This window comes from Apodemus sylvaticus, chromosome 7 (assembly GCF_947179515.1).
Source record: "Apodemus sylvaticus chromosome 7, mApoSyl1.1, whole genome shotgun sequence".
Classification (NCBI taxonomy): domain Eukaryota; kingdom Metazoa; phylum Chordata; class Mammalia; order Rodentia; family Muridae; genus Apodemus; species Apodemus sylvaticus.
This window is the reverse complement of record NC_067478.1, coordinates 128,477,939-128,503,311: the sequence shown is the minus strand read 5'-3', so window position 1 is coordinate 128,503,311 and position 25,373 is coordinate 128,477,939. Positions and strand designations below refer to the sequence as shown.

Sequence of the window (25,373 nt, the reverse complement as noted above, 5' to 3'; positions counted from 1 at the left end):
CCAGTCACCCGAGGGCCCATACCTCTTTGCCAAGCAGCTCACACACAGTTCTGTGGTTCTTCAGAGCATCCTGAATGGTCTGGATCTGCATGGAAACGGCAGACAGAACAGCTTCTTCCAATCGATTGAACTCATCAAAGCAGCCCCAGGCCCCACACTTCACCAAACCAACAAATATCCTCCCCATTGATTTCACATCAATGCCCTGAAAAAAGAAAAAATAAAAATAAATTTCATTAAAGATGATGAAACTCTCAAGTGCTAGAAATCATTTGACATTTTGTGCAGGTAAACAGATAATCATTTACCTACAAACATTGCCATTGTTTTGCTTTAGTTTTGTCTTTAAAATAAGAATGTAGGCAAGAACAGTGGTGAATGCGTGTAATCCAAGCCCTTGGAGCCTGGGAGGAAGTAACAGGGAATGCCAGTCCCACCTGGGCCACACAGAGAGCCCGTGTCACCAAAGGCTGGGATTGGGGTGGGCAAAGTAAGGAAGTTACTCCTTCAGGATTCAGGGCAGTTTCAGGGAACTTCCTAAAAAGAACACCGAACTAAATAGAGAGAATACTTCATTTCAGGCATTTTTAAGTCAGAATAAAAACCGTACACTAAATGTTAAAAGCACTAAAGTATATTTAGGGTTTTTTTTCTAATTCAATATTATCATTGCTAAAAAATGATTTTCTTCAGTGTAATAGAAACACTCATTACACATTTTAAAATCTTTCTTCACAATAATCCTATTATTAAGTTTGAAAATTATACAGTGTAAAATTCTCTCTACACCTTGTCAAACAAGACTTTTAATCGATTTGTAACTAGAATGATATGAAACTGAACGTGGTGGTTATGCTTATGCCGTGGGTGACCTGAGATACACAGGGAGGACTACACAGGCCCAGAAGTGTGTGGTCTTCATAGACAGTACAGCAAGGTATCACCAATAGTCAGTCAGTATTTGAAAACAAAATCTTTCCTATGTAAGTACAAGAAAAATAAACCAGACATCTAACACAGTATGTTTGCATACTTATGTTTTTTACCTCATCACAGTTAAAAACTAAAACTTGTCTCCCAAGAAGTCCACCTAGTGCCTTTACTGACTCAGTTTTTCCAGTCCCAGCAGGTCCATAGGGATTCCCTCCGAGTCCCATCTTCATGGCTTGAGTGAGAGTGAGGTAGCACTTGTCTGTCAGTGGTGTATAGACCAGCTTGGGCGCGTTACCCTGTGGAGGGCAAGCAAGCTGTTAGCTCACCCATGTTCTCCTCCCGCCAAGCGGAAAGCCTCATGCACAGCACACAGCACACAGCACACAGCACACAGCACACAGCACACAGCACACAGCACACAGCACACAGCACACAGGGTGAACTTTGTTCTTAGTGAAATAACTTTGAAAAGCAGAACCTGAAATAAAGCTTCAGTATTTCATTATATCCTGAAAAGCTTAACCAGGGTCAAGTATCCAGTCTCTTTCATTCTTAATGATAATGCTAAGAGGAACAAACCCAAATGGGTATTACATAGGAAACATGACCCTTAATAATTACATTTTTAAAAGATTTATTTATTATTATATATAAATACACTGAGGCTGTCTTTATACACCACAAAAGAGGGCTTCAGATCTCATTATGGATGGTTGTGAGCCACCATGAAGTTGCTGGGATTTGAACTAAGAACCTTTGGGAGAGGAGTCAATGCTCTTACCCGCTGAGCTATCTCTCCAGGCCAGCCACTTCAAAATTATTCAGATAATTTACTTCCTAATGCCTCAAATTAAAAGTAATCTTTAAAATTCTTATTAAAATGATAAATTTAAAAATCACTGCCAAGTTTTTTTATGCTGTATATAAGACACTCCAGGTCCTTCAGCCATTTGTAAAATGTGTTGTTGTATCGTGTAAGGTCAATTAGATCTAGTCCTAGCATGATTATTCTGAAACTGATTCATTATAACAAAAAAGGTGATATCCAGGAGGCATAGGGAGGTAGCTGAGCACCTAGGAGTGCAGAGAGGCCTGAGAACTCAGGAAGAACCACGCCTGCTGCTCAGAAAAACCCATCCAGAAGCCTTCCAGTTTCTGACTCTGGCTAAGGACCACCCTCTGCCACAGAGTGCCATATGCAGGTGGCACAGGGAGGTAGCTGACCACCCAGGAGTAGAGAGAGGCCTGAGAACAGAGGAAGGACCATATGGGCTGATCAGAGGAACCAGCCCAAAACCCTGAGGACACAAGGGCCTAGGAGCAGCCTGGGACAGGAGTCTTCCATTTTCCATCCACACCCAAACTTGCTCCTGGGCCACAGAGTTACATACACAAATACTACCATAAGACAGCTGGTCTCCCAGGACTACCTACATAACTGTGTGAACAGAGATAGCAGGTCTGCCAGGAGCAGAGATACAGAGGCTTAAAGGACAGATAAGCCACACTCAGAGACAACAACACCAGCTACCACCAGGGATAACCAGATGGCAAAAAGCAAATGCAAGAACATTACCAACAGAAACCAAGGCAACATGGAACCAAGTTCTCCCACAAAAGCAAGTCCTGGATACCCCAACACATCAGAAAAGCAAGATCTGGATTTAAAAATCAAATCTCATGACACTGTTACAGGACTTCAAGAAGGACATAAATAAATCCCTTAAAGAAATACAAGAGAGCATGGGTCAACAGGTAAAAGCCCTTAAAAAGGAAACACAATTACGCTGATACCAAAACCACACAAAGATCCAACAAAGAAAGAGAATTTCAGACCAATTTCCCTTATGAACATCGATACAAAAATACTCAATAAAATTCTTGCCAACCAAATCCAAGAACACATCAAAACGATCATCCACCATGATCAAGTAGGCTTTATCCCAGGGATGCAGGGTTGGTTCAATATACGGAAATCCATCAATGCAATCTACTACATAAACAAACTCAAAGAAAAAAACCACATAGTCATTTCATTGGATGTTGAAAAAGCATGTGACAAAATTTAGCATCCTTTCATGCTTAAAGTCTTAGAAAGAACAGGAATTCAAGGCCCATACCTAAACATAGTAAAAGCAATATACAGCAAACCGGTAGCCAGCATCAAACTAAATGGAGAGAAACTTGAAGCAATCCCACTAAAATCAGGGACTAGACAGGGCTGCCCCCTTTCTCCTTATCTTTTCAATATTGTACTTGAGGTACTAGCTCAGGCAATTAGACAACATAAGGAGATCAAAGGGATACAAATTGGAAAGGATGAAGTCAAACTATCATTATTTACAGATGATATGATAGTCTACATAAGTGACCCAAAAAACTCCACTAGAGAACTCCTACAGCTGATAAACAACTTCAGCAAAGTGGCAGGTTATAAAATCAACTCAAGCACATCAGTAGCCTTCCTATACTCAAAGGATAAACAGGCTGAGAAAGAAATTAGGGAAATGACCCCCTTCACAATAGGCACAAACAGTATAAAGTACCTTGGGGTGACTCTTACCAAACATGTGAAAGATTTGTATGACAAGAACTTCAAGACTATGAAGAAGGAAATGGAAGAAGACCTCAAAAAATGGAAAAACCTCCCATGCTCATGGATCGGCAGGATTAATATAGTAAAAATGGTCATCTTGCCAAAAGCAATATACAGATTCAATGCAATCCCCATTAAAATCCCAACTCAATTCTTCATAGACTTAGAGCAATTCTCAAATTCATCTGGAATAACAAAAAACCCAGGATAGCTAAAACTATCCTCAACTGTAAAAGAACTTCTGGGGGAATCAGTATCTCAGACCTCAAGCAATACTACAGAGCAATAGTGTTAAAAACTGCATGGTATTGGCACAGTGACAGGCAAGTGGACCAATGGAATAGAATTGAAGACCCAGAAATGAATCCACACACCTATGGTCACTTGATCTCCGACAAAGGAGTGGAAAACATCCAGTGGAAAAAAGATAGCCTTTTCAACAAATGGTGTTGGTTCAACTGTAGGTCAGCATGCAGAAGAATGGGAATTGATCCATCCTTGTCTCCCTGTACTAAGCTCAACTCCACATGATCAAGGACCTCCACATAAAGCCAGACACTCTGAAGCTAATTGAAAAGAAACTAGGGAAGACCCTTCAGAACATCGGTACTGGGGGAAAGTTTCTGAACAGATCACCAATAGCTTATGCTCTAAGATCAAGAATTGACAAATGGGGCCTCATAAAATTACAAAGTTTCTGTAAGGCAAAGGACACCATCAAAAGAACAAATCGGCAACCAACAAACTGGGAAAAGATCTTCACCAACCCTACATCAGATAGAGGGCTAATATCCAATATATATAAAGAACTCAAGAAGTTAGACCCCAGAAAACCAAATAACCCTATTAAAAAATGGAGTACAGAGTTAAACAAAGAATTCTCACCTGAAGAACTTCCGGATGGCGGAGAAGCATCTTAAAAAATGTTCAACTTCATTAGTCATTAGGGAAATGCAAATCAAAACAACCCTGAGATTTCACCTTACACCAGTCAGAATGGCCAAGATTAAAAATTCAGGAGACAGCAGATGTTGGCAAGGATGTAGAGAAAGAGGAACACTCCTCCACTGCTGGTGGGGTTGCAAATTGGTACAACCACTCTGGAAATCAGTCTGGCGGTTCCTCCGAAAACTGGGCACCTCCCTTCCAGAAGATCCTGCTATACCACTCCTGGGCATATACCCAGAAGATTCCACAGCATGTAATAAGGATACATGTTCTACTATGTTCATAGCAGCCCTATTTATAATTGCCAGGTGCTGGAAAGAACCCAGGTATCCCTCAACAGAAGAGTGGATGCAAAAAATGTGGTATATCTACACAATGGAGTACTATTCGGCCATTAGAAACAATGAATTCATGAAATTCTTAGGCAAATGGATGGAGCTGGAGAACATCATACTAAGTGAGGTAACCCAGTCTCAAAAGGTGAATCATGGTATGCACTCACTAATAAGTGGATATTAACCTAGAAAACTGGAATACCCAAAACATAATCCACACATCAAATGAGGTACAAGAAGAAAGGAGGAGTGGCCCCTGGTTCTGGAAAGGCAGTGTAGGGCAATACCAGAACGGGGAAGTGGGAAGGGATGGATGGGGGAACAGGGGGAGGGAAGAGGGCTTATGGGACTTTCGGGGAGTGGGGAGCCAGAAAAGGGGAAATCATTTGAAATGTAAATAAAAAATATATCGAATAAAAAATAAATAAATAAATAAAACCTTCCAAATTCTGACACAAAAGATGGAAAAAAAAAAACCTAAAACAGAAATTATTGTTTTCCAATAGCAATTTCCTTTAAATAGTTTCTACCCAGAAAGATCAAACACTTCCACCAAAAGTCCTACCTGGTACTCGTATGTATACTGCAGCTCCGAGTCCACCATTTGAACATAGCACGTATGGTCACTCTTCATGTAGAATCTAACTTGTTTCTTCCAAGCCCAGTCGTCAGTTGTATGAACTTGAACTTGGTTTAATTGCTTCACAATATCAATATTATGAATAATATCAAGAATTAGTGCTTTCAGCTTAAGCTCCAGAATTCCTGATTCTACACATAAAAAACAAGATACAACATTAACATGTGAGTTGTACCACATACACACATGTGCTATGTTAAAGACCCTAAGTGGCAACTTCAAGATACACTGCAATACTGTATTAAAACAAGTCATGCAAAACAGAAAGTCAACAAGAAATAAAAAAAATTAAAATAAACTAAACAGCAAAAGGAATAAAATACAGCATCAAAGAGACTTCATTCTGCAACAGACAGGAGTAGACGCAGAGAACCACAGCCTACCATTAGGCAAAGCCCAGGGAACCCCAAAGAAGAGGTCGGGGCAGGGATTGCAGGACCCAGAAGGGTTGAGGACACCATAAAAACATGGCCCACAGAATCAACTCAGCAGGGATCACAGGAGCTCAAAGAGACTGAACTGACAATCAGGGAACCTGTATGTGTCTGAGATTCACCACCACATATGTTCTAACTCTTTAGCTTGGTGGTTTTTTGGGACTCCTAACAGTGGCAATGGGGGTGTCTCTGAGTCTTCTGACTGTTGCTGGGGCCCTTTCCCTCCTCCTGGATTGCCTCCTTGAGCCTTGATCTTATTCAGTTGATATCCCTAGGAGATCTGCTATTTTCTGAAGGAAAACGGGGGCAGATGTGGGGAAAAGAAGCCGTTGGGGGGGGGGGCAGGGAAGAGTGGAGTGAGAGGGAGCTATAGTTGAAATGTGCTACATGAGAGAAGAATGAATGAATGAATAAATAAGAAATGTCCAGGACACAGCTCATCATTACTTAACACTCAATGAACCATCTGAGCCTATGTAAGAAGAGACAGTTGCCTGGCACCAATATCAAAGAAGAGAACTACGAAAGACTCTTTAAGCACACATCAAACAGTATCCACTGAAGCTGGGAGCGAGAGCTAAGGTCTAAGGTCTGGTGCTCACCAGGCTAGCCTGCTTACATGAGGCCTTGCCTCAGACAGCAGCCACATGCCAGAAGGTGACAGGCACTGCTGAAATGAATGGAACAATGCCAGCAGAGAGGTGAAAACGACAGGAACTAAATACAAAGTTTATAGCGGACAACTGCAAACCAGAGATTTTGCTAGCTTTCATTTATATATATATATGTTTATACTATATATAATACTTTCATTAAATATTTGAGAATTTAATATAATGTTGGTTATATTTACCCCCTCACTTTTCCCCCAACTCCTTACAGATTCACCCCCTTTCAAACACTATCTCTCAACTCATGTCCCTTATAAAACCGACAATTGTTTTAACATATAATATATATTATATATGTAAGAACATTGTTTATTACAAACAACAACTATACATCACTAGTCAGAAAACACAAAGCAAAACTGAAGTGGAATAATGGTATTTCCAAGTGTTGGAAGAAATGGAGACACCTTCAGAAATATGCTCACTAACAGCTAACAACCCGACTGTAACACACACTTAAAAGTTATCAAAATGGAAGTGAACAGTACCAAATGGAAGGCCGATATCAGGACTGAGGGAAGGGTCACAGAAAGGGTAGGCACTGAGGTACATGAAGTCAGTCAGCCTTTTCCTCTCTACTCCTTAAAATACAGTTTAGAGTTAAAAGCCAAAATTATACTCTCATGGAATGAGAATATATAAATGTACCATGAGCAAAGGTTAAAGAAACTTATGTGCATAAGGTTTTGACATTCCACATAATATATATACTAATTCTGAGAATAAGATAAAAAGTTAATTGTAAAAAAAAAAAAAAAGTTAATTGTAAGCCAGGCATGATGTTCACCTTTAATCTCAGCACTTGGGAGGCACAGGCTACCCTGGTCTATAGAGCAAGTTCTAGGAGAGAAACCTGTCTCAAAACAAAACCAAACAAAAAAGAATAACAACAAAGAAAGGAAGTAAAGAAGGAAGGAAGAAAGGGAGGGATGGAGGGAGGAAGGGGAGAGAGGGAGAGAGGGAAGGAGGGAAAGAGGGAAGGAGGGAGGGAAGGGAGAGAGGGAGGGAGGGAGGGGAGGGGGGAGAGGGAGAGAGGGAGGGGAAGGAAGGAGGGAGAGAGGGAGGGAGGGAGGGAGAGAGGGGAGGGATGGAAGGAGGGAGGGGAGGGGGGAGAAGGAGAGAGGGAGAGGAAGGAAGGAGGGAGAGAGGGAGGGAGGGAGGGGAGGGGGGAGAAGGAGAGAGGGAGAGGAAGGAAGGAGGGAGAGAGGGAGGGAGGGAGGGAGGGAGAGAGGGGAGGGAGGGAGGGAGAGAGGGGAGGGATGGAAGGAGGGAGGGAGGGAGGAAGGGAGGGAGGGGAGAAAGAAGGCAGGCAGGCTCAAGTAGACTATTCACTGAGTCATCGGAGCTATGTGCAGTATGGGTGTGTGGTTAAAAGTGCACGCCACAGGCAGAATCACAACAGAACGTCCACAGACTCCATACCTGAATTCCCTGGGTCCTCGGAGCTTGTGTCAACACTAGTGTAGCGTTCTAACTTAGCCACCAGTTGTGATTCAATCTGATGGAGACTGTGATCTTTGATGGCATTTTCTACATCTTCAGTAAACTTGATCTGCTCTGCCAAACACAGTATCTGTCAAGGAATAAGACAAATTATAATTCATAAGGATAAAGTCCTGCCAATGCTTCTTTGGCCTACAAACATATTACCCATAATACTAAACAAAAAACAAGATGATTAAAAATCAAGAGCATGGGCTGCTTGATTTAACATATATATTTTAGCATACCTATATATGTATATATATACACATATACAGCATATATACATACACACACACATGTACACCTGAGGAACAGACTTTCCACATGAAATGGTGTCTGGTTTCACTGATGTTTTCGATGAGCTCAAGGAGTTCACACTTAAAGACATTAAGTCATTTTGTGTCCATGCTTCAGTATGATTTCTAGTACACCAGTATAATTGCTAGCCTTTACATATGCCCACTTGTTTAAACTAGTCTAAAAGACTTCCAATTTAAAGCTAGTTTTCAAACGCTATCTCAGTACCAGTTCCAGAATTATGAACAATAAAAGACAACAACTACAAGATCTTAGGGAACAATGACTTGAGATGCACATGTGACGGTTTCCCTGTAACGCTGTTTTTACCTTCTCAGGGAAAAACAGCTGAACACTGTTGGGATCTGGGGCCTGGAGATAGATCCTCTACAACGAGTCCATTCAGTTGATGCAAAACAATATTATGTGTGTGGATACATGTGTGTGCACCGCAGCCCACATGTCAAGTTCAGAAGATAATTTGCCCAAGTTATCTTCTGCTTCCACTCTCCTTGCACCATGGGCTCCAGGAATCAAACCCATCAGCCTCGGTGGAAGGCGATGAGCACATCGTTCTGTGAGAACTTACACCATTGCACGGCTTATCTAAGAGCTATCCTTGAGTGACCTGCCCCTGTTAACATGAGTGTGGCCAAATCCTCCACACAGCAGCGTCCTGTACACAATCATGACTAGCGCTCCATCATTCTCAGCCTAGCACAGTGCTACCGAGATGCCCTGCTGCTAACACTAACTTTGTGCAGCTGCCTCTATAACCTACCATGTGGCCTAGCCTTCAGGCTCCTGGCCACTACTCCAGCTCACTGTTATTTCAGCTAAGGTCCTCCCCGCCATAAGAGGGGAGAGGGGTAGGGGCAGCAGTGGTACACCCCTCCTCTTCAGTGAGAATGGACTCATCACCTGAGGCAGGAAGTTAGGGTCTGTCCAATTCCCTCCATCACATTTTGTGTCTCCCCTAGAGGTGTGATAAAGCCTACAAATAACCCGGCCACTGTCAGTTCATCCTCCCTTTAGAATGGAAGGAAGACATCCCAGGTTTTTAAAGGAATATTGTTGCTAAGTACTAGACAAAGAACAGAGATGCCAGTTATCTGACCGAGTTCATCCACACTGACCATACCCCAGACATAGTCCTTCACCTGAGAAGGGAACAGAGATGGGTCAATTGCACCTTGTGAACTTCGCCCAGCAGTAACACATTCTTTCAACAGCTGTTTCAGAGTTTGCTTCATTTCCAAAGCCAGATCATTCAACCATGCCTGAAAGTGAATGGAGAAAATAATATGCAGGAGTCACACAATAAACCCACAATCTATGCCCGAACTCAGACTTTCAATGCAGAAAAGGCGTGTGAACTCCTTAAATGTACTAAGTGTATCATTCTTTATTAGGTAAAATTTGAGAAAAACAGTTTTGTTTTGTTTTTTAACTTCTTGACACAATGTTGACTGTGAATACCCACATCTTGGAGCCAGGTCTGATGATGCCTTACTGGTATAATATAAAAATCTATATGACCATTTCATTATCATCCAACTGAACAGGTAAACTAGTAAAGTTGGGTTAGCTGAGTCTCCTGGTGAAATAGTCATTGGAAAAGTATAACCACAGAAAAGGCTGTCTCATCAGGATGAAAATACTTCAAAAGCGATGAGGATGTCCGTAAGCTGATGTTGTTTCAATCTCTCACTAACACATTTATCTACCCACTTGCTTATAGGTGACATAATAAAATGTAAATTAAACTGTACCAGGACGGAAGCTGAGTGAGGGACAATGCCAGCACGTACAGGCCCTGGGGTGGGCTCTCGGCACTGACTCCACTCCCCCACATAACTACATAATGAGAGCAGAAAAAAATAACAGCAACTATCAATCACTACTTAACAGTTTGTCATTTATAAAAAATATATGTACAAACACTGCAATCGTAGGTAAACTTAAGAAGTAATGAAGTCTGCAAAGAGAGAATCTCAGTGTGGTAGTAGAAGTGCTTTTGGGCTCTGTATATTCAAATGCTGATTTTTGTACCAGAGATCAGGCCACAGTCAGACTTTGGTATGACTCGGTGTTTTATAAAATATTATATTCTATCACCTTCTGATTGGCTAAAATAAAGGGCTGAGCAACCTCTGGCTAGGCAGGAGAGGAAATGGTGGGACTCAAGAGGGCAAGAGGATCTCAGATAGGACCCAGAGAGTCTCCATCCAGACACAAGTGAAGGAGGTGTCAAGCCAAGACTAAGATGGCGGGCAATGGGCCACAGGGCAGGGAAGGTGGCCAGGCCAACACTGTTGAAGTAGAATAGGTCAGGATCTGCACAGCCATACTGCCGGAAGCTCTTATTATAACTAGAAAGGCCTCCGTGTTATTATTCAGAAGCAAGAGTTGGCATAGAAAAGCCAGTCCCTGCTTTTACTCCCTGAACTTCAACTTCCACTTTGCTGCCATAATTAATCTAGTCCAGGTCCTAAAACCTCAGCTCCTCTTCCCGCTGTGCCAGCAAAACTATGAGAAAAGAAAAACACAAAATTCATAAGCAAAGCTGGCAGTTCCTTAGCAAACTGCAGTGCTTTCCACCACCTGATTTACTTGAAGTCCAATAGAATGGTGAGGTCTAACCAGGAATCAGTTCTCAGACTGAAGACTACAAATCAAAGAGATACAAACTATTGTTGCTGCCAATTTATGATCTCTCAAAACTAGTATTTTTTAAAAGAGACATTAATCCCAGCACTTGGGAGAGAGGCAGGCGGATTTCTGAGTCCGAGGCCAACCTGGTCTACAGAGTGAGTTCCAAGACAGTCAGAGCTACACAGAGAAACCCTGTCTTGGGGGGGGGGGCGGGGCGGGGAGAAGACAAAAAAAACAAAACAAAACAAAAATCAACTAAGATTTATTAGCTTCACAAACTTCCTAGTGCATTTAAGGCAAAGCATTCCATTTACTTTTCAAAAGAATGCCTTTGCAGGAAGAGTTAAAAGTCTAATTTCCCTCTAAGAAAATGTCTCTCAATCATAGAGCAGATACAACATGTAGTTAAGATTGATATTTTTCAGTCCACAACTAGAGTTCCTTACAGAATTAAGTGCTGTATTTCAAAAACCAAAAATCCATACTTTTTACTAACAAGACCAAACATTTTTAAAGATAAAGTATGAATTTCCAGAAAGACCTAAATTACCCAATTCTACCCTAAAAATTGATTAATTAATTGGAATAAATTTCATTTTGGGGAACAGAACTGCTCACCTCTACATTATTTGATAGGAGAACTTTACTTTTAAAAGGTACAACTTCTCCCTCTAGTGACTTCATTGCAGTTATATGTTTTGACTCCTCATCAAAGCACACGCTGTTAATGCCTAGAAAACAAAATCAATACTTGTGCTGAGGATGCAGTTTGGTGCTCATCATTCTGCCATCAATCACAAGGCTCTGGATCACAACCCAAGGACTGTCCACACAATAACCTAACTAAAAACAGCAATATAAACCCAAAAGAATAAAGGACTATAAAGAATATGGTACACACCATACTCATATACACACATGCACACACACATTATACACTCAAATACAACAGGATTATAATGTACATGATATAGCATTTATAGTAGCAACCTTCGTATTTAAATGTCTTAATGAAGGAAAAATACTGTCACTGGGTACTCTTATTAATTTAAAATATTTTGTTAACATCTAACCATAATTCTATTTATGCAGATTCTTGGCTTGAATGTATGTTTATTTGTCTAATTTCATCTTTTCCGGGAAGAACTTTTTAGGCAGTCTAGTCAACTAACACATAGCAATCTATCAGGACTCTTAACTCACAATCCCTTAATAACTCTTGGAAGTTTCACATAAAACCTAAATAAACACTTACCTTAACTAAATACTTATCCATTGAAAAAATATAACTAGAAAAACGTATAAACAGTTTATCTTAACCCAAAACTGAAATCATACAAAAGCCCAAACAATGAATAAGGACATTCACTAGCAGGAAAGAGCTTCAGTAATGTGAGGCAGTGGTAGAAATAACTGAACAAGTCCTGAGGGGCAAACTAGAGAGGATTCCAGAGCCACCTACAAAGTAGATAAACGTCACTGTGACAGTGCATAGGTAGCCTGCAGCATCAGCCCAACAAGACCACGTGCAGCAGCTCTAGGTAAGGTAAAGCCATCACTGCACGCCACAAAAGCCACTACAAACAAGCACTAGGATGCGCATCACCAGCAGCTGTGCAGGACCTGATCCTTTTTCTGGCTACTATCCGGCATTACACATGTGAATGTGACCCTAAAGAGAAAAGACAGCCACATAGGGATGATTCTACGTACTCTACAAAGGTCAGAAACTACTCTGTCTGGGCAGTGGCATGGGAAGAAGACTGCCAACACGCCCACCCGAGGGGATTCTCTGATACTGGAAATGTTTGTATCTTAAAGTGGTGGCTCCACAAGTGTAGTGGGAATAGAGAGAGGGGAGAGAGACATCCTACAGCTTCAGGCCGGCGTGCACTGCAAATGCATCTGTAAGGAATATGTATGTTAAGAAACAGGTAGAGTATTTGAGGTTTCCTGGGACGGTTTCTATAAATGACAAATCACAGTTCAGAACACAAAGGAAACTACACAAAGCCATCTGCTTGACTATGTTTAAATAAAACCTTTTTTTAAAAAGACAGTAAGATATTCTAGGCTCATAGGCTATAGTTTGCTGATCTTACTATAAATAAAAATGATTTAAACAATTATTTTTAAAGTTAATTTAAAACTAAAGCTCTTTTCCAAATACTTTGTATCTAAGAGAAGTCAGTCATTAATTTCTACGGAAGCTCATTAATTTATCAAAACATTCAAGCAAAGTGATCCAAGAGCAAGAGAGAGGACAGCCTCATTTTCCATTGATCAATCCTTCCTGTTCCACACTATGTAGTGCTTAACTGCACTACATAGATGACTCCCTGTTGGAAATATCTCCTTGGTCTCTCTGCAGGCAATGAGTCTGCTGGTCTTTCATTGCTAATACACCTACATCAATATTCTCCTCCACTTAGGCCTTGCACAGCCTCTTCCCTCTGCTCTGTCACCATTCTCTTAACTAACACCTCTAACTTTGAGACGTCATCATTTTGTGCATGATGTGCACCCCAAACTGAGCTGAATCCTCTCAGAGATACCATTACTGTACTACACACACACACACACTGAATTTGTTAACTCACTATCTTCAATAGCTGAGAGTTGGGGTATGAACTGTGGTAGTGAAGGGCATATCATTATAGCTGGCAAACAGTTAAAACTACTTGTTGAGAAATCTTGATTCCTACCAGCAAACAGCTTCTTCAGATGGGACTGAATCACTGATGGGTTCGTCGACTGGCCCAAGATTTCTAACAAGTCATCATCACCGATAAAATAAAATCTTGGGAATGCTGACCGTTTTTCCTAAGGAAACAGAAAACAAAACAAACAAAAGCTTTCTCTTTTTCAGTAATTATGATGTAAGTATCTTACCATCTGTTACAATTTAAAACAAGCAAACATGCCTCCAAAAATTCATTTAAGGATTTCTGGCATCTTTGAAGCTGATCAAGTATCGTCAGCAGAGTGTTTCTGATTCCTGCATGAGTAGTCAATGTAGTGACTCTACTGTCTTTCCTGATGTCCATCATTATTGATCTACAAAATAAAAGTTATTTTCACATTTACATTAAGGTTTCTGTCTTAGATGAAAATATTTTTCACTTACTTCAAATAAAGAGCAACATTTATAGTCAGTAATTTATTATGCTTCTATATAATTAATATAATACCATATCAATCTTAATGTCACTGCAATTTTTCATCAAATATTACAAATCCTTTTCATTCATTCATTCCATAAAGATTACATCATATGACCTAGAACAATGTTCCAGCAACACAGGAGGAACTTAAGTAATGCCTTAAAATAACTAAAGTAAAATAAACGCCAGAAAGGAAAACTAAAACGTATTGGCACAGTATCTAACAGGACAACCTGTTAATAACTTAAGCCTTCTCTGGGGAAAGCATGAGGAATAAACTGAGAAAGAAAATACAGTGAAAGGGTTTTTAGCTGAGACCCCAGGAAACAGCTACGAGCACCTAGGAAACTGAAGGAGTGTCCCCTAGCAGAGGCTGGGGACATGGCAAGGGACATATCTAGCTTCTCCTTAATGGAACGGGACTCTAAACATACAAAAGTGTACAGAGCCTTATTGGGGCAGTCACGCACAAGGTTTGAGTTTGACCTCGGTCAAGGACAATCCCTGGCTTTGGGCAGGAATCTGCAGTTAGGACGTAATAGGGAAGTAGGTTAAAGCAGAATTTTTATCCTTGGGTGGAGTGCTAAGAGTGTACTAGACTAAGATCAAGGTTAACTTCTCCCAGATAGCCAGGATCCTGCTCCACCTAGGGTGGAGTTCATTGTTCCTCCTGGTCTAGGAATTACTGAATTAAGCAGGTGACCCACCCAGCTGCCTGAGCAGTCAAGAGGAGGACCTCCAAGAGAAGCTAGACAACTTCCACCAGAACTCAACCCAGAGTCTGGAGGGGAAGGGTTTGCCCAAATTGTTAAAAGTTCTGACCGCCATTAAAATTTTGGCCTTGTTCAGCGAAACATTGTCCTGGCCCTTCTTCTTTTGCCCCTTCCTCATCCATCCCTCAGCTTCTGTTCCAGCAACCCAGTTCATAATAGCTGCAGGCAGCTATGGAATACAACACAAAAGTTTAATTACTGGACAAAATTTAAATAGCTTCCTGGAGGGTTCTGTGTCAAGTTGCCTCAAGGTAGAGTCACCACAGAGGGAAGAGTCTCAGTAGAGGACAAGCCTCCAAGAGATCCAGCTATAAAGCATTTTCTGCATTAGTGATGAATGTGTGAGGGCCCGGTGCATGGTGGGTGGTGCCATCCCTGGGCTGGTGCCCCTGAGTTCTATTGGAAAGCAGGCTGAACAGGCCATGTGAAGAGCGAGCCAGTAAGAAGCATCCTCCACAGCTGATGCAGACATCAGCTCCTGCTTCCAGGCCCCTGCCATGTTTCAGTTCCTGTTCTGACTTCCTTTAAATGTGGAGGTGTAAGCTAAATAAATTCTTTCCTCTCCAACTTGCTTTTGGTCCTAGTGTTTCATCACAGCAATAGAAACCTTAACAAATTTGGAACTGGAGGAAATGAAAGACACCAAGTTGCCTGTTATGTCCTGCAAGCAACAGCCAGCTGGTAGAACTTAATGAGGCAGGAAGAGCAGGACGCTGGGGAGCAGGGCTGAGTATGAGCTACAGAATTGGTTGTCTTGCTACACAGAAACCAGGCGAAGAGCCATGTCAGTACATATATGACGCACTTCATGAATAAACCTCTGGAAAAGAAAAACAGCACTGAGTACAAAAGACACTGAGGACGCCAGGGATGGGGCTGTGATCACTTCTACTAAGCACTTTACAACATAAGGAAAATGTCTCCATAGGACTATGTTTAAGTAGCTGTACTGACTGACCTGAAGTCTTCGTCAACTTTGTTGAAGCGTGTCTGTTCTTTAGGCAAAGCCCCACGCCCAAAAATGGGCTCCAAATACACCCATTTTCTCTGGATGTGGTTCAAATTCTGCAGGTACTCATCTAACTGGGCAAGCTTTCTTTCCCAAATTGATACTTTATCTTCAAATCCTTTGTAATATGGAGAATCTTTTAAGGACTGAAGAAGACATCTATTATCTCCAACCTGGTTCACTATGTCTTTCCAGTCTTTAATCAGCTTGATAGTTCGATTCTGGCTGTCTTCATAATCAATCAGTGAGAACACTGCTCCAACTCCCCATAGATCAAGTTCACGCAAAGCTTCCCTGATGGTAACTTCCCCTTGTGCCCGACTATTTAAATCCTGTTAACATAAATGATTTATACTTGTTATTTCAAAATTAATTATCCCATAAATCAATGAAAAGAAATATACTTTAGGGGTGTGGTGGCCGACACATGCCTATAGCCCTAACCCTTTGGAAGTAGGGACAGGAGGATAAAGAATACCATGTCCTCTTCAACAGCACAATGTAAGACCAGCTTGAATTGTATGAGGCTATCTCAATCTATACTGTAACAAAACCCAACAAACTATACACATACATATAAATATATATATGGTTTTTTAAAAAGATTTGGGAGAACTAAACCAGAATATTATGGAACCCTTAATATAGATTATTTTGTTTCTGTGTAGTTAACAACTAAAGTTAGTTTGTGTAGGAATCATGTCATAACTACACAGATTATCAAACATTCTAAGATTATTAACAAACATAAACCCTTACATTTTTATAGAAAATAAAATAATGAAGCATCAAAAGCTTTCTATTTTATCATGAACGGCCAGAACAACACATAGGTCCTGAGACTGCTGTGCAGTTTCTAGCCTGGTCGTAAGCAGCTGGGCACAGATCCCCTAAGGGGCCTCTTGTCCTCTAGCTTCTGCTCACAGCGTTGCATGTGATTATAAGCACACTGCATGAAACCTGACTCTTCTCTGCTAAGACGTCTCATGCAGCTGAGGTGCTTCTCTAAAGAAGTATTAACAGTTCACACTTGTCCTTCTCTAGGGAGCAGCCTCTACCACTGTCTCTATAGCCTCATCTAACCAGTCCACAGGTCTGATGCATCACCAACTACAAATAGTTGAACAACACAACATGGTTACTCCTGCTTTACAGAAGGAAGAACGAGTGCTGAAGGACTGATTAACAGAGTGCAATCCTCACTTTAAGGTCCGATGCTTTCTCCACAATTCTATCAGCAACTCTCAGCAGGTCACCGAACAGCAATTTCTCTAGACTAGTCCCTCGAGGAAGGCCAAGTAGACGAAAAAGGTCAAGCCAGTGATCTGGAGAAAGATGTTCCCCTCTCACATATTTCAGGATAGGAATAATAATCTTTTAGAAAAGAAAAAGAAAGTAAAGAGCAGGCTTACACATATGTTCATTCCCGTGTAAAATACAAGCTATTAATTCTCATCTTAATGTACAAAATTTTAATTACTGTTATTTAATAATCTTGCAATCAAAATCAATGATATAGTTATTTGTTAAATATTACTGTAAATACCTATATATTCCATTTGTAGTTTATTACATTTTAAAACACAACAAAACATAGTCCTGATTTCTGGGATACATAAACACTGCAAAAGAATAAAGAAACCACCTTACTTTGTATCTGTCCACTTCCGACTGCAACTTCACTGTCATAACTGAGTGCTCTTCAACCTTCCTTAGTCTGTCATGCCAGTTAATCAAAAATTCCTCAAACAGATAGATCTTAGTCCTGTAAAAGAACATGAAAGCTTTAATTAGAGTTCACACTTCATCCAAAAAATTTATAAGAACATAAATATTGTTTTAGAATCAAACCGGTAGGTAATCCAATCTTCTTTGGCCATTTCCTGGAGTCCTTGCTGGAATTCCTCATAAAGAGCCCAAATCTGTGCACAGCTCTCAATGTCCTTAGAGATGCTATATGCCATAGAGAAGTTAGGCTCTTCTAGTCCAAAATGATGGCAGTCATCACTACGAAGGTAAAAATCAAAATGCTGAACTTATAAAGAAAAACTGTCAGTTGCCAATTCTGCAGCTGAAATATGCAGAGGCAATACTGACTTTATCTGAGAATTTTCCTTCACTTATGCTATGAGCACTTCTTTTAAAGGTATCATGTGAATTCAGTACATGTCAGGATATCTTTATGTCTATAATGTCTATGTAAATGCTTGCTTTGTACATCTATGGACTGATCTGCTGAAGCATCTTATCTTACCCTCCTCACTACCCTACAGGTGTTGTACAAAGTCCACCTTAGGCTCCACTAGCCCACAGACCACACATAAAGCCCTGCACACATCTAACACTTGCTGTGACCGTAAAAGAAATCGGAAACATTTTTCCTTTCTTATTATTTGCTTTACTAGATGCTTGTGTGTGTGTGTGTACATTATGTGTGTTTACATTGTGTTATGTGTGTATGTGTTGTGCACACACATGTGCATGTGTGTATAACATGCATACACATACACTAATGCATGCCCCTGAATGGGAGGTTAAACACCCTCTTCTATCACTCGCTATTCGGAGAGAGGCTTTCTCAGCGGCCCTGGAGCTGATGTTTCTGGGCAGGCTAGCCCATCAGCCAGTCTAAGCATTACCCCATTTACATGCTTTAAGCACTGAGGCTACAATTACAGAAGCCACACCTCACCTCTGGAGGAAGTTGAAGATTCAAACATATTCCCATGCTTGCACAGTAAGTGTTCCTCTTCCCAAAACCCAGGTTCATTTTTGAAAGAGGAATTAGCAATATTTTTCTTAAAATTAAATGTTTCATTGCTAAATAAGATGAGTTCAAAACAATAAATATTACAACCTCTTAATTTAACCGATAAACTAAGTTAATGTCCCCATCTCTCTGGAGTCCTTTTCTGGAGTGTATCTACATGTCCTTACATCACTCAACCACAGCCCGCAGAATGCAATGGTATAGTGGATTGCATGCAATCTTAACTTTTTGAAAGTTTATGAAGACAGGTGTTAGACAACAGCTATTATTATAGCTAAGAAGCATAGTACAGAGGTATTAAATGTTTTTTAAAATAAACATTGTGAATTGCAAACTTACACTAGCTTTTTTCTTATGGCTTCCAGATCATCAAACTCAATTTTTTTCTCCTTTATGGACTTTGCACTTTGATCCATGGTATTTTGTTGGCCAGTTTCAATAATATCATCCCCAGGTTTCAGCTGGTCCCAGCGAGCCTTGAACTTGTCCAGCTCTTGGTAATAGATCTGAAGGCGGGACTTCACATTCCCCTTCATCACTTCAATCTGTAAGCCATGTGCAAAGCAGTTAGCACAGAGGAACCTCATGGGTTTCACACCAGCACCTTCAACATTTTTGTTGAAAAATGAGAAAAATGTCAACATCAAAAGGCTGTTTTTTATCTAATCTAGCAATGAAAAATTAGAATAGAAATTAACAATAATGAGAAATAAGTGTCAACTGTAAACATTAAACGATTCTTGTAGTTCACAGTACACCTACAATTATCAACAAAAGCGATGCCATTTTAAAAACAGCCCAGGTGCTGGATAGATGGCTGCTCTTCCTGAGAACTTGGGATTCCCAGCCCCCACATGGTGGCTCACAATGGTCTATAACTTCAATTCCAATAAATCCAACATCCTCTCTGGGCCTCCAGGAGCAGCAGGCACAGACACACATACAGGCAAAGCATCTACACACATAGAATTAAAAAATAAATTGAAACTGAAAATTTTTCAAAGACTGCTGTTGCTGTGTCTAAGCACATTATTAACTAAGGACACTATTTCTCAGTATCTTTTGCAGCTGTGAGCAAAGACGAATTAGTCAATAAGATATGGAGTGCAAATGTGTGCTGCCCCAGGTAGATGTGTGTAAACCCAGGCAGATGTGTGCAACCCCAGGCAGATGTGTGCAACCCCAGGCAGATGTGTGCAACCCCAGGCAGATGTGTGCAACCCCAGGCAGATGTATGCAACCCCACGTAGATGTGTACAATCCCAGGTAGATATGTGCAATCCCAGGTAGATATGTGCAACCCCAGGCAGATGTGTGCAACCCCAGGTAGATGTGTGCAACCCCAGGTAGATGTGTGCAACCCCAGGTAGATGTGTGCAACCCCAGGCAGATGTATGCAACCCCACGTAGATGTGTACAATCCCAGGTAGATATGTGCAACCCCAGGTAGATGTGTGCAACCCCAGGCAGATGTGTGTAACCCCAGGTAGATGTGTGCAACCCCAGGCAAATGTGTGCAACCCCAGGCAGATGTGTGCAACCCCAGGCAGATGTGTGCAACCCCAGGCAGGTGTGTGCAACCCCAGATACATGTGTGAAACCTCAGGTACATGTGTGCAACCTCAGATAGACATGTGTAACCTCAGGCTACACCTTAGAAGACAGATGATGCCCTCTCCTTCTGTCTCTTTCCCACAGAGGAGCAAGTGGAGAGTAAAACACCCTAGACAACACCTCATAGACTGCAGGAATTTAATTCAACAAGTGTGGGCTCAGACATAATATAGCACTAGAGATATCATTCTAGTTTGTGGAGAAATGCTATAAGAGGATGTTCCACGTGAAACTCATTTTCATAAAGCATTAAAACATTACAAAAGGAACTGGGGAAGATCAATTTCAATAGCAACAGTGAACTCCTAACACTGGGTTATATTGAAATTACACAGGCAAGACGAGCTGAAACGGTCTCACCTGATCTTTAATCATAAGTTGGTGACTTTCCATCATCAGCTCGAATTTGTCCCACTTGGCTCTCAGATTGCTAACTGTCTCTACCCCTCCGCCTGCCACAGTACGCAGAAGCCTGTTTTTGTCTTCAGCTTCTTGAAACAAGGGCAAAATCTGAGGGTTAAAGGAGACAATCAATCATTTTATCAGTCTCTCATAATTTCATTACTTTCTTATTATATATATACATGTATACTATAAATATGTAAAATGTTATATTACTTTCCACATATAATATATAATTTATTATTATAAAATATATCACATATAAATTTTTATTTTAAAATGAAATCAAATTTTAAAAATTTTGTTTTGAAATAATTTGTTAAAGTTCCAGCTATAAGGTTCTTGGTGCTTACTATTAACACACAAGGTCCTACTCCACTAATAGTGAACTCAAGACCACTATGGACACTAGCTCATCCATGTCTTTAAATAAAGGCGTGTCTCACACCAGAGGCAAGTACAGACAGAAAAGACACAGACTAATTGTTCTGAGGAATGCAGACATGAAAACACTCAGGTCCCCATCCCCCCCTTCCTCTCCTCCCCGACCTTCCCAGGAGCGTCCAGCTGACCACTCAGGCCAGCCAAGCGAGCACGCACACACACACACACTCAGGGGCAGAAGCCACATGGGCAGTGACAGTTCCAGAGATGCAGAAGAAGCCTTTGCAAAGCTCAGCATCCTACATGACCAGAGCCCTGAAGGCAGGACAGAAAGGAGAAGGTATTCATAGCAGTGGCCCCACAGACACGGGAAAGAAGGCACACTGTGCTGACAGGGGACTGGAAACACTCACTATGGTGCCTTTTCACCTTTTCTGAGAAGTTTACAAACTGAGTCTGCTTCCTTCTTGCTCTAAACAAAGCTTTAGTGCCACAACCGCTGTCCTGCAAAAGCTGCCCTGCAAACACTGCCCTGCTCCTGCTTCTGCCAAGCTCACCTCCCACCTCCAACAGTGAACTCTCCCACGGCATGTCTCCTCTAACTCTGTTCTAACTTGGCATTCACACTAAGTCACATTCTGAACACAAGAACCGTGGCTCTAAAACAGGAGATCTTTCAAAGGCTGCAACACCTCTAAAGGGAATACAAAGTACTACTGGGCCTACTCCATTACACCAGGAGTCTAATCATAACTGCCCATCTGGACTACATTGTATGGACCTCTTCATAATGTTGAGATTATATAGGTCTAAATAATCACATAAAATACCTGATTTACACATCTCTATAAAGTGAAGATGAAAATAATTGCTTTGTTTTGCATTCTCACCTCCGGCCTCCGATCCTGAAGGTGACTATACTGTAAATTTGTATCACCTATTTCTTCCACAGACTGAGGTATAACTGTTAAGACCTTCATAGCCTCAGTAACAAATGTATCAATTTCATGTATATGAGCTGAAAAAGATGATACATTATTATTACTATTATTACAAACAAAAAGCTGTTACATGATAACTAAATTAAGAAGCCTCAGAAGTAAAAGTATGCTGTAAAGTATGTTACAGTCTCTCACTTGCCTTTAGGAAACAAATATCTGAAATGCAGAACAAAACAAAATTTTTCCCATGAGAGTATACTTGTTTTATATTGTACTTAAAATTATTTGAAAGGGAGAAGAGAAATAGCGCAGCAGTTAAGAGCACTGATTGCTCTTACAGGGTTTACTTCCTAGCAGCCACATGGAGGCTCACAACTACCCATAATTCCAATCAGAAGGAACAACTCACTTTTCTGATCACTGGGGGCAACAGGCACACATATGGCACAGGTAAAATACTCTACACATCTAAAAAAAAAAACTAATGAAACTTTGAGGAAAAAATAAAAACAAACTAAAATGTGTTTATTCCTAGCTCTTGGAAATCAAAAACATTTCCAGTCTTCTAAATAATGGTGCAATACCTCAACTTACCAATTTGGGAAATAATGATAAATACATGATATCAGTATTATTATTATTCGCAGTTACATGCAATAAACTAATACTAGCTCAACTTATAATAAAATAATAAAACTATCTGAAATTTTTACATTTTTTACAAATAAATGAGAATTTTCCTACTTTCTTAAATAATTATTTTGAGTAGATTTTTCAAGATATTTTAAGCTATAATTGAGATTTACATTTTGTAACTATATAAGCCATGACTCTACAAATACAGCACAGTAAGAGTGAAACAGGAAAGGGTTTTACTCTGGATGGACTTCTTCAGAGAAAGGACGAGCAGATCGAATAACTTCTGGATGAGGTCATCGATCACAGTCTTCACGGGGCTGCAGTTGATGTTGAGACAGTCCACCTTGACAGTACTAAGCAGACCAACGAACATGGATGCTCTGGTTATTATTTATGAGTGTAGGATATGTTTCAACAAGTGTGACCATAACCTTTTAGAGCATATACAATAGATTAAAAAAAAAAAAGCCTGCTATACAAACGTTAAATTTCCAGAAAGTCCACTTAGCACTGATTTTCTTCGTCTGCCTTTTTGTCTTTTCTCTCTTTTTGTTTTTTTCTTTTTTTGATAAGGTCTCTCAGTCTGTCTTCGAACTTATAATCCTCCTGCCTCAGCCTACTGAATGCTGGAATTAAAGGCATGTATCCCCACACCTGGCTTAAAGTAACAATTTTTAATCATGGAATATATTCATCTTTAAAAATTATGAATGACTGAAGCACCAGCAATACAATATATTTAAGTATTTATAAGTTCTAATTGTTTCAGTGTATATTTATTTCATATAAGGGTAATGAAACAAATGTGGACTGAATACATAGTGTATTTGACAACAATAGAAATTAATTTTAAATTAATCTTCATCTGAGGCAAAGAGAAATTTCAGAAATGTTGGCGAACGTGTAAGCATTCACACTGCCCCAGATGCCGGGCACTCATGCACCAGCACTTGCAAAGTGGGTGGGAGGACCAAGAGTTAGTGATTTTATGAAAAGCAATTTAGTCAACTTATAATTTTAAGAAATATATTTTTCTGAGCAGTGGTGATACACACATTTAACTGCAGCACTCAGAAGGCAGAGATAGAGAGATAACTGAGTCTGACCCCAGCCAGGTTTACAGAATGAACTCCAGGTCAGCCAGAGCTACACAGAGAAATCCTGAACTGAAAAAAAAAAAAAAAAACAGAGAGAGAGAAAGAGAGATTTTATCTTTGAAGTTTGGATATTGTTGTTCACTTTTGTGTTTTGATTTGAGAGAAGATATCCTCACCTGTGGCTGGCCTCGTACCTTTACCTGGGGCTGGCCTTGCCCCTCCCATCTCCACTGCCTGTGCTGGGATTTAGGGGCATGGGCTATCACGTCTTACCTTTTGAGTTTATCCTAACATGGATCTTGTAGAAGAACCTACAATTACCACTTTACTAAACCATCATAGTCCCCAACTATATTCTGAATTTATCCTTATACCCACAGGTAAGCATTACCCTCACACCTCATCTAGGTGTGAACCTTCTCTTTGTAGTAGAAGGAGAAACTACAGAAAACAACACACAACCAGTCAAAATGCAGAGTTGTAGAACCCAATGGATGCATCTACAATACAACTGCCACATCCAAAGTTCATGGGTCATTGCAGAAGTGGGTGGAAAATTTTAAGAGCCAGAGGAGTGGGGAGTTTGCTGTGGGATTGGGTCTCCTGGCAAAGGTAGACACTACACGTGCAGAGGCTCACCAACATTGCTGCTGCAGTGGCTCTTCCTGGTGGTCAACTTGACTATATCTGGAATGAACTACAGTCCAGAACTGAAAAGCTCACTTGTGATCCTGATCATCAGGCTGAGAGATACAAGTTTCTGACCTGGATCTAGTCAAGGAGATCTCTGAGTTCAAGGTCATCTGGGACATAGCAAGTCCCAGATCCAGGCGTGGTGATATATACCTTTAATCTGGGTCACACCTTCCACTGAATACCTCCATAAGGACATTGGGAGAAAAAAAGATTGTCTCTTCTTCGCCTGCTTGCCTTGTGGGACTGAGCAAGTGCTAGATCCTCAGGCTTCCATTCACAGCTGCTGCTGAGCATTGTTGGGAGTTAGACTACAGACTGTAAGTCACCAACAAATTCCCTTACTATATATAGATGCCACCCGTAAGGTCTGTGACTCTAGAGAACCCTCACTAATACAGCTGCCTAACGTGAGTTGAACAAAGAGAGCAGCAGTACACATGACAAAGCAGACAGGGAAAGCACATGACGCCTCAGCCATACACAAGAAACCACAGGCCACTAAGGAACACTGGGAGTGGGAGAAATAGTCTGCCCAGGGAAGAGCACTCCAACTGTTCTAAAATACCACGTGTTCAGCCCTGAAAATACACACACACATAGCATTGTACAGACTGAGAAGCTTATACTTACATACTTAAGAATACACACGCACACACCAAGACCACCACCAACAGCCACAACACCAACAACTAACAACAACAGAGGTCATGACTTTCAAAGAGAGCAATGAGGGGCATATGGGAAGGTTAGGAGAAAGAAAAGTGTGTGGGGGGGGAGGGGCCTGGGGTCCTTATAATCTCAAAACTAAGAAATAAGCCCAGGGCAGCACTGAGTTCTTGTTCCTCCTCTGCCTCTCCCTCCCTCCCAGCTGCTGGGCTTACAGGCCA

The 25,373-nt window shown here is 40.8% G+C and overlaps 1 protein-coding gene across 1 annotated transcript in view; it reads right to left on the bottom strand.

Moving 5' to 3' along the window:
- Dync2h1 (dynein cytoplasmic 2 heavy chain 1) overlaps positions 1-25,373 on the bottom strand; it is a 252,371-nt gene that overhangs the window by 182,328 nt on the left and 44,670 nt on the right. The window contains exons 19-34 of the mRNA XM_052189168.1: positions 22,931-23,046; positions 22,004-22,131; positions 20,688-20,837; positions 19,053-19,258; positions 17,795-17,950; positions 17,594-17,708; positions 17,147-17,317; positions 15,893-16,275; positions 13,922-14,054; positions 13,703-13,820; positions 11,616-11,728; positions 9,503-9,622; positions 7,983-8,133; positions 5,378-5,583; positions 1,047-1,229; positions 23-205 (exon numbers count right to left, since the gene is read on the bottom strand). Of these exons, the coding sequence (XP_052045128.1) occupies positions 23-205; positions 1,047-1,229; positions 5,378-5,583; positions 7,983-8,133; positions 9,503-9,622; positions 11,616-11,728; positions 13,703-13,820; positions 13,922-14,054; positions 15,893-16,275; positions 17,147-17,317; positions 17,594-17,708; positions 17,795-17,950; positions 19,053-19,258; positions 20,688-20,837; positions 22,004-22,131; positions 22,931-23,046 (2,632 nt within the window). The remainder of the gene's footprint in view (positions 1-22; positions 206-1,046; positions 1,230-5,377; positions 5,584-7,982; positions 8,134-9,502; positions 9,623-11,615; positions 11,729-13,702; positions 13,821-13,921; positions 14,055-15,892; positions 16,276-17,146; positions 17,318-17,593; positions 17,709-17,794; positions 17,951-19,052; positions 19,259-20,687; positions 20,838-22,003; positions 22,132-22,930; positions 23,047-25,373) is intronic.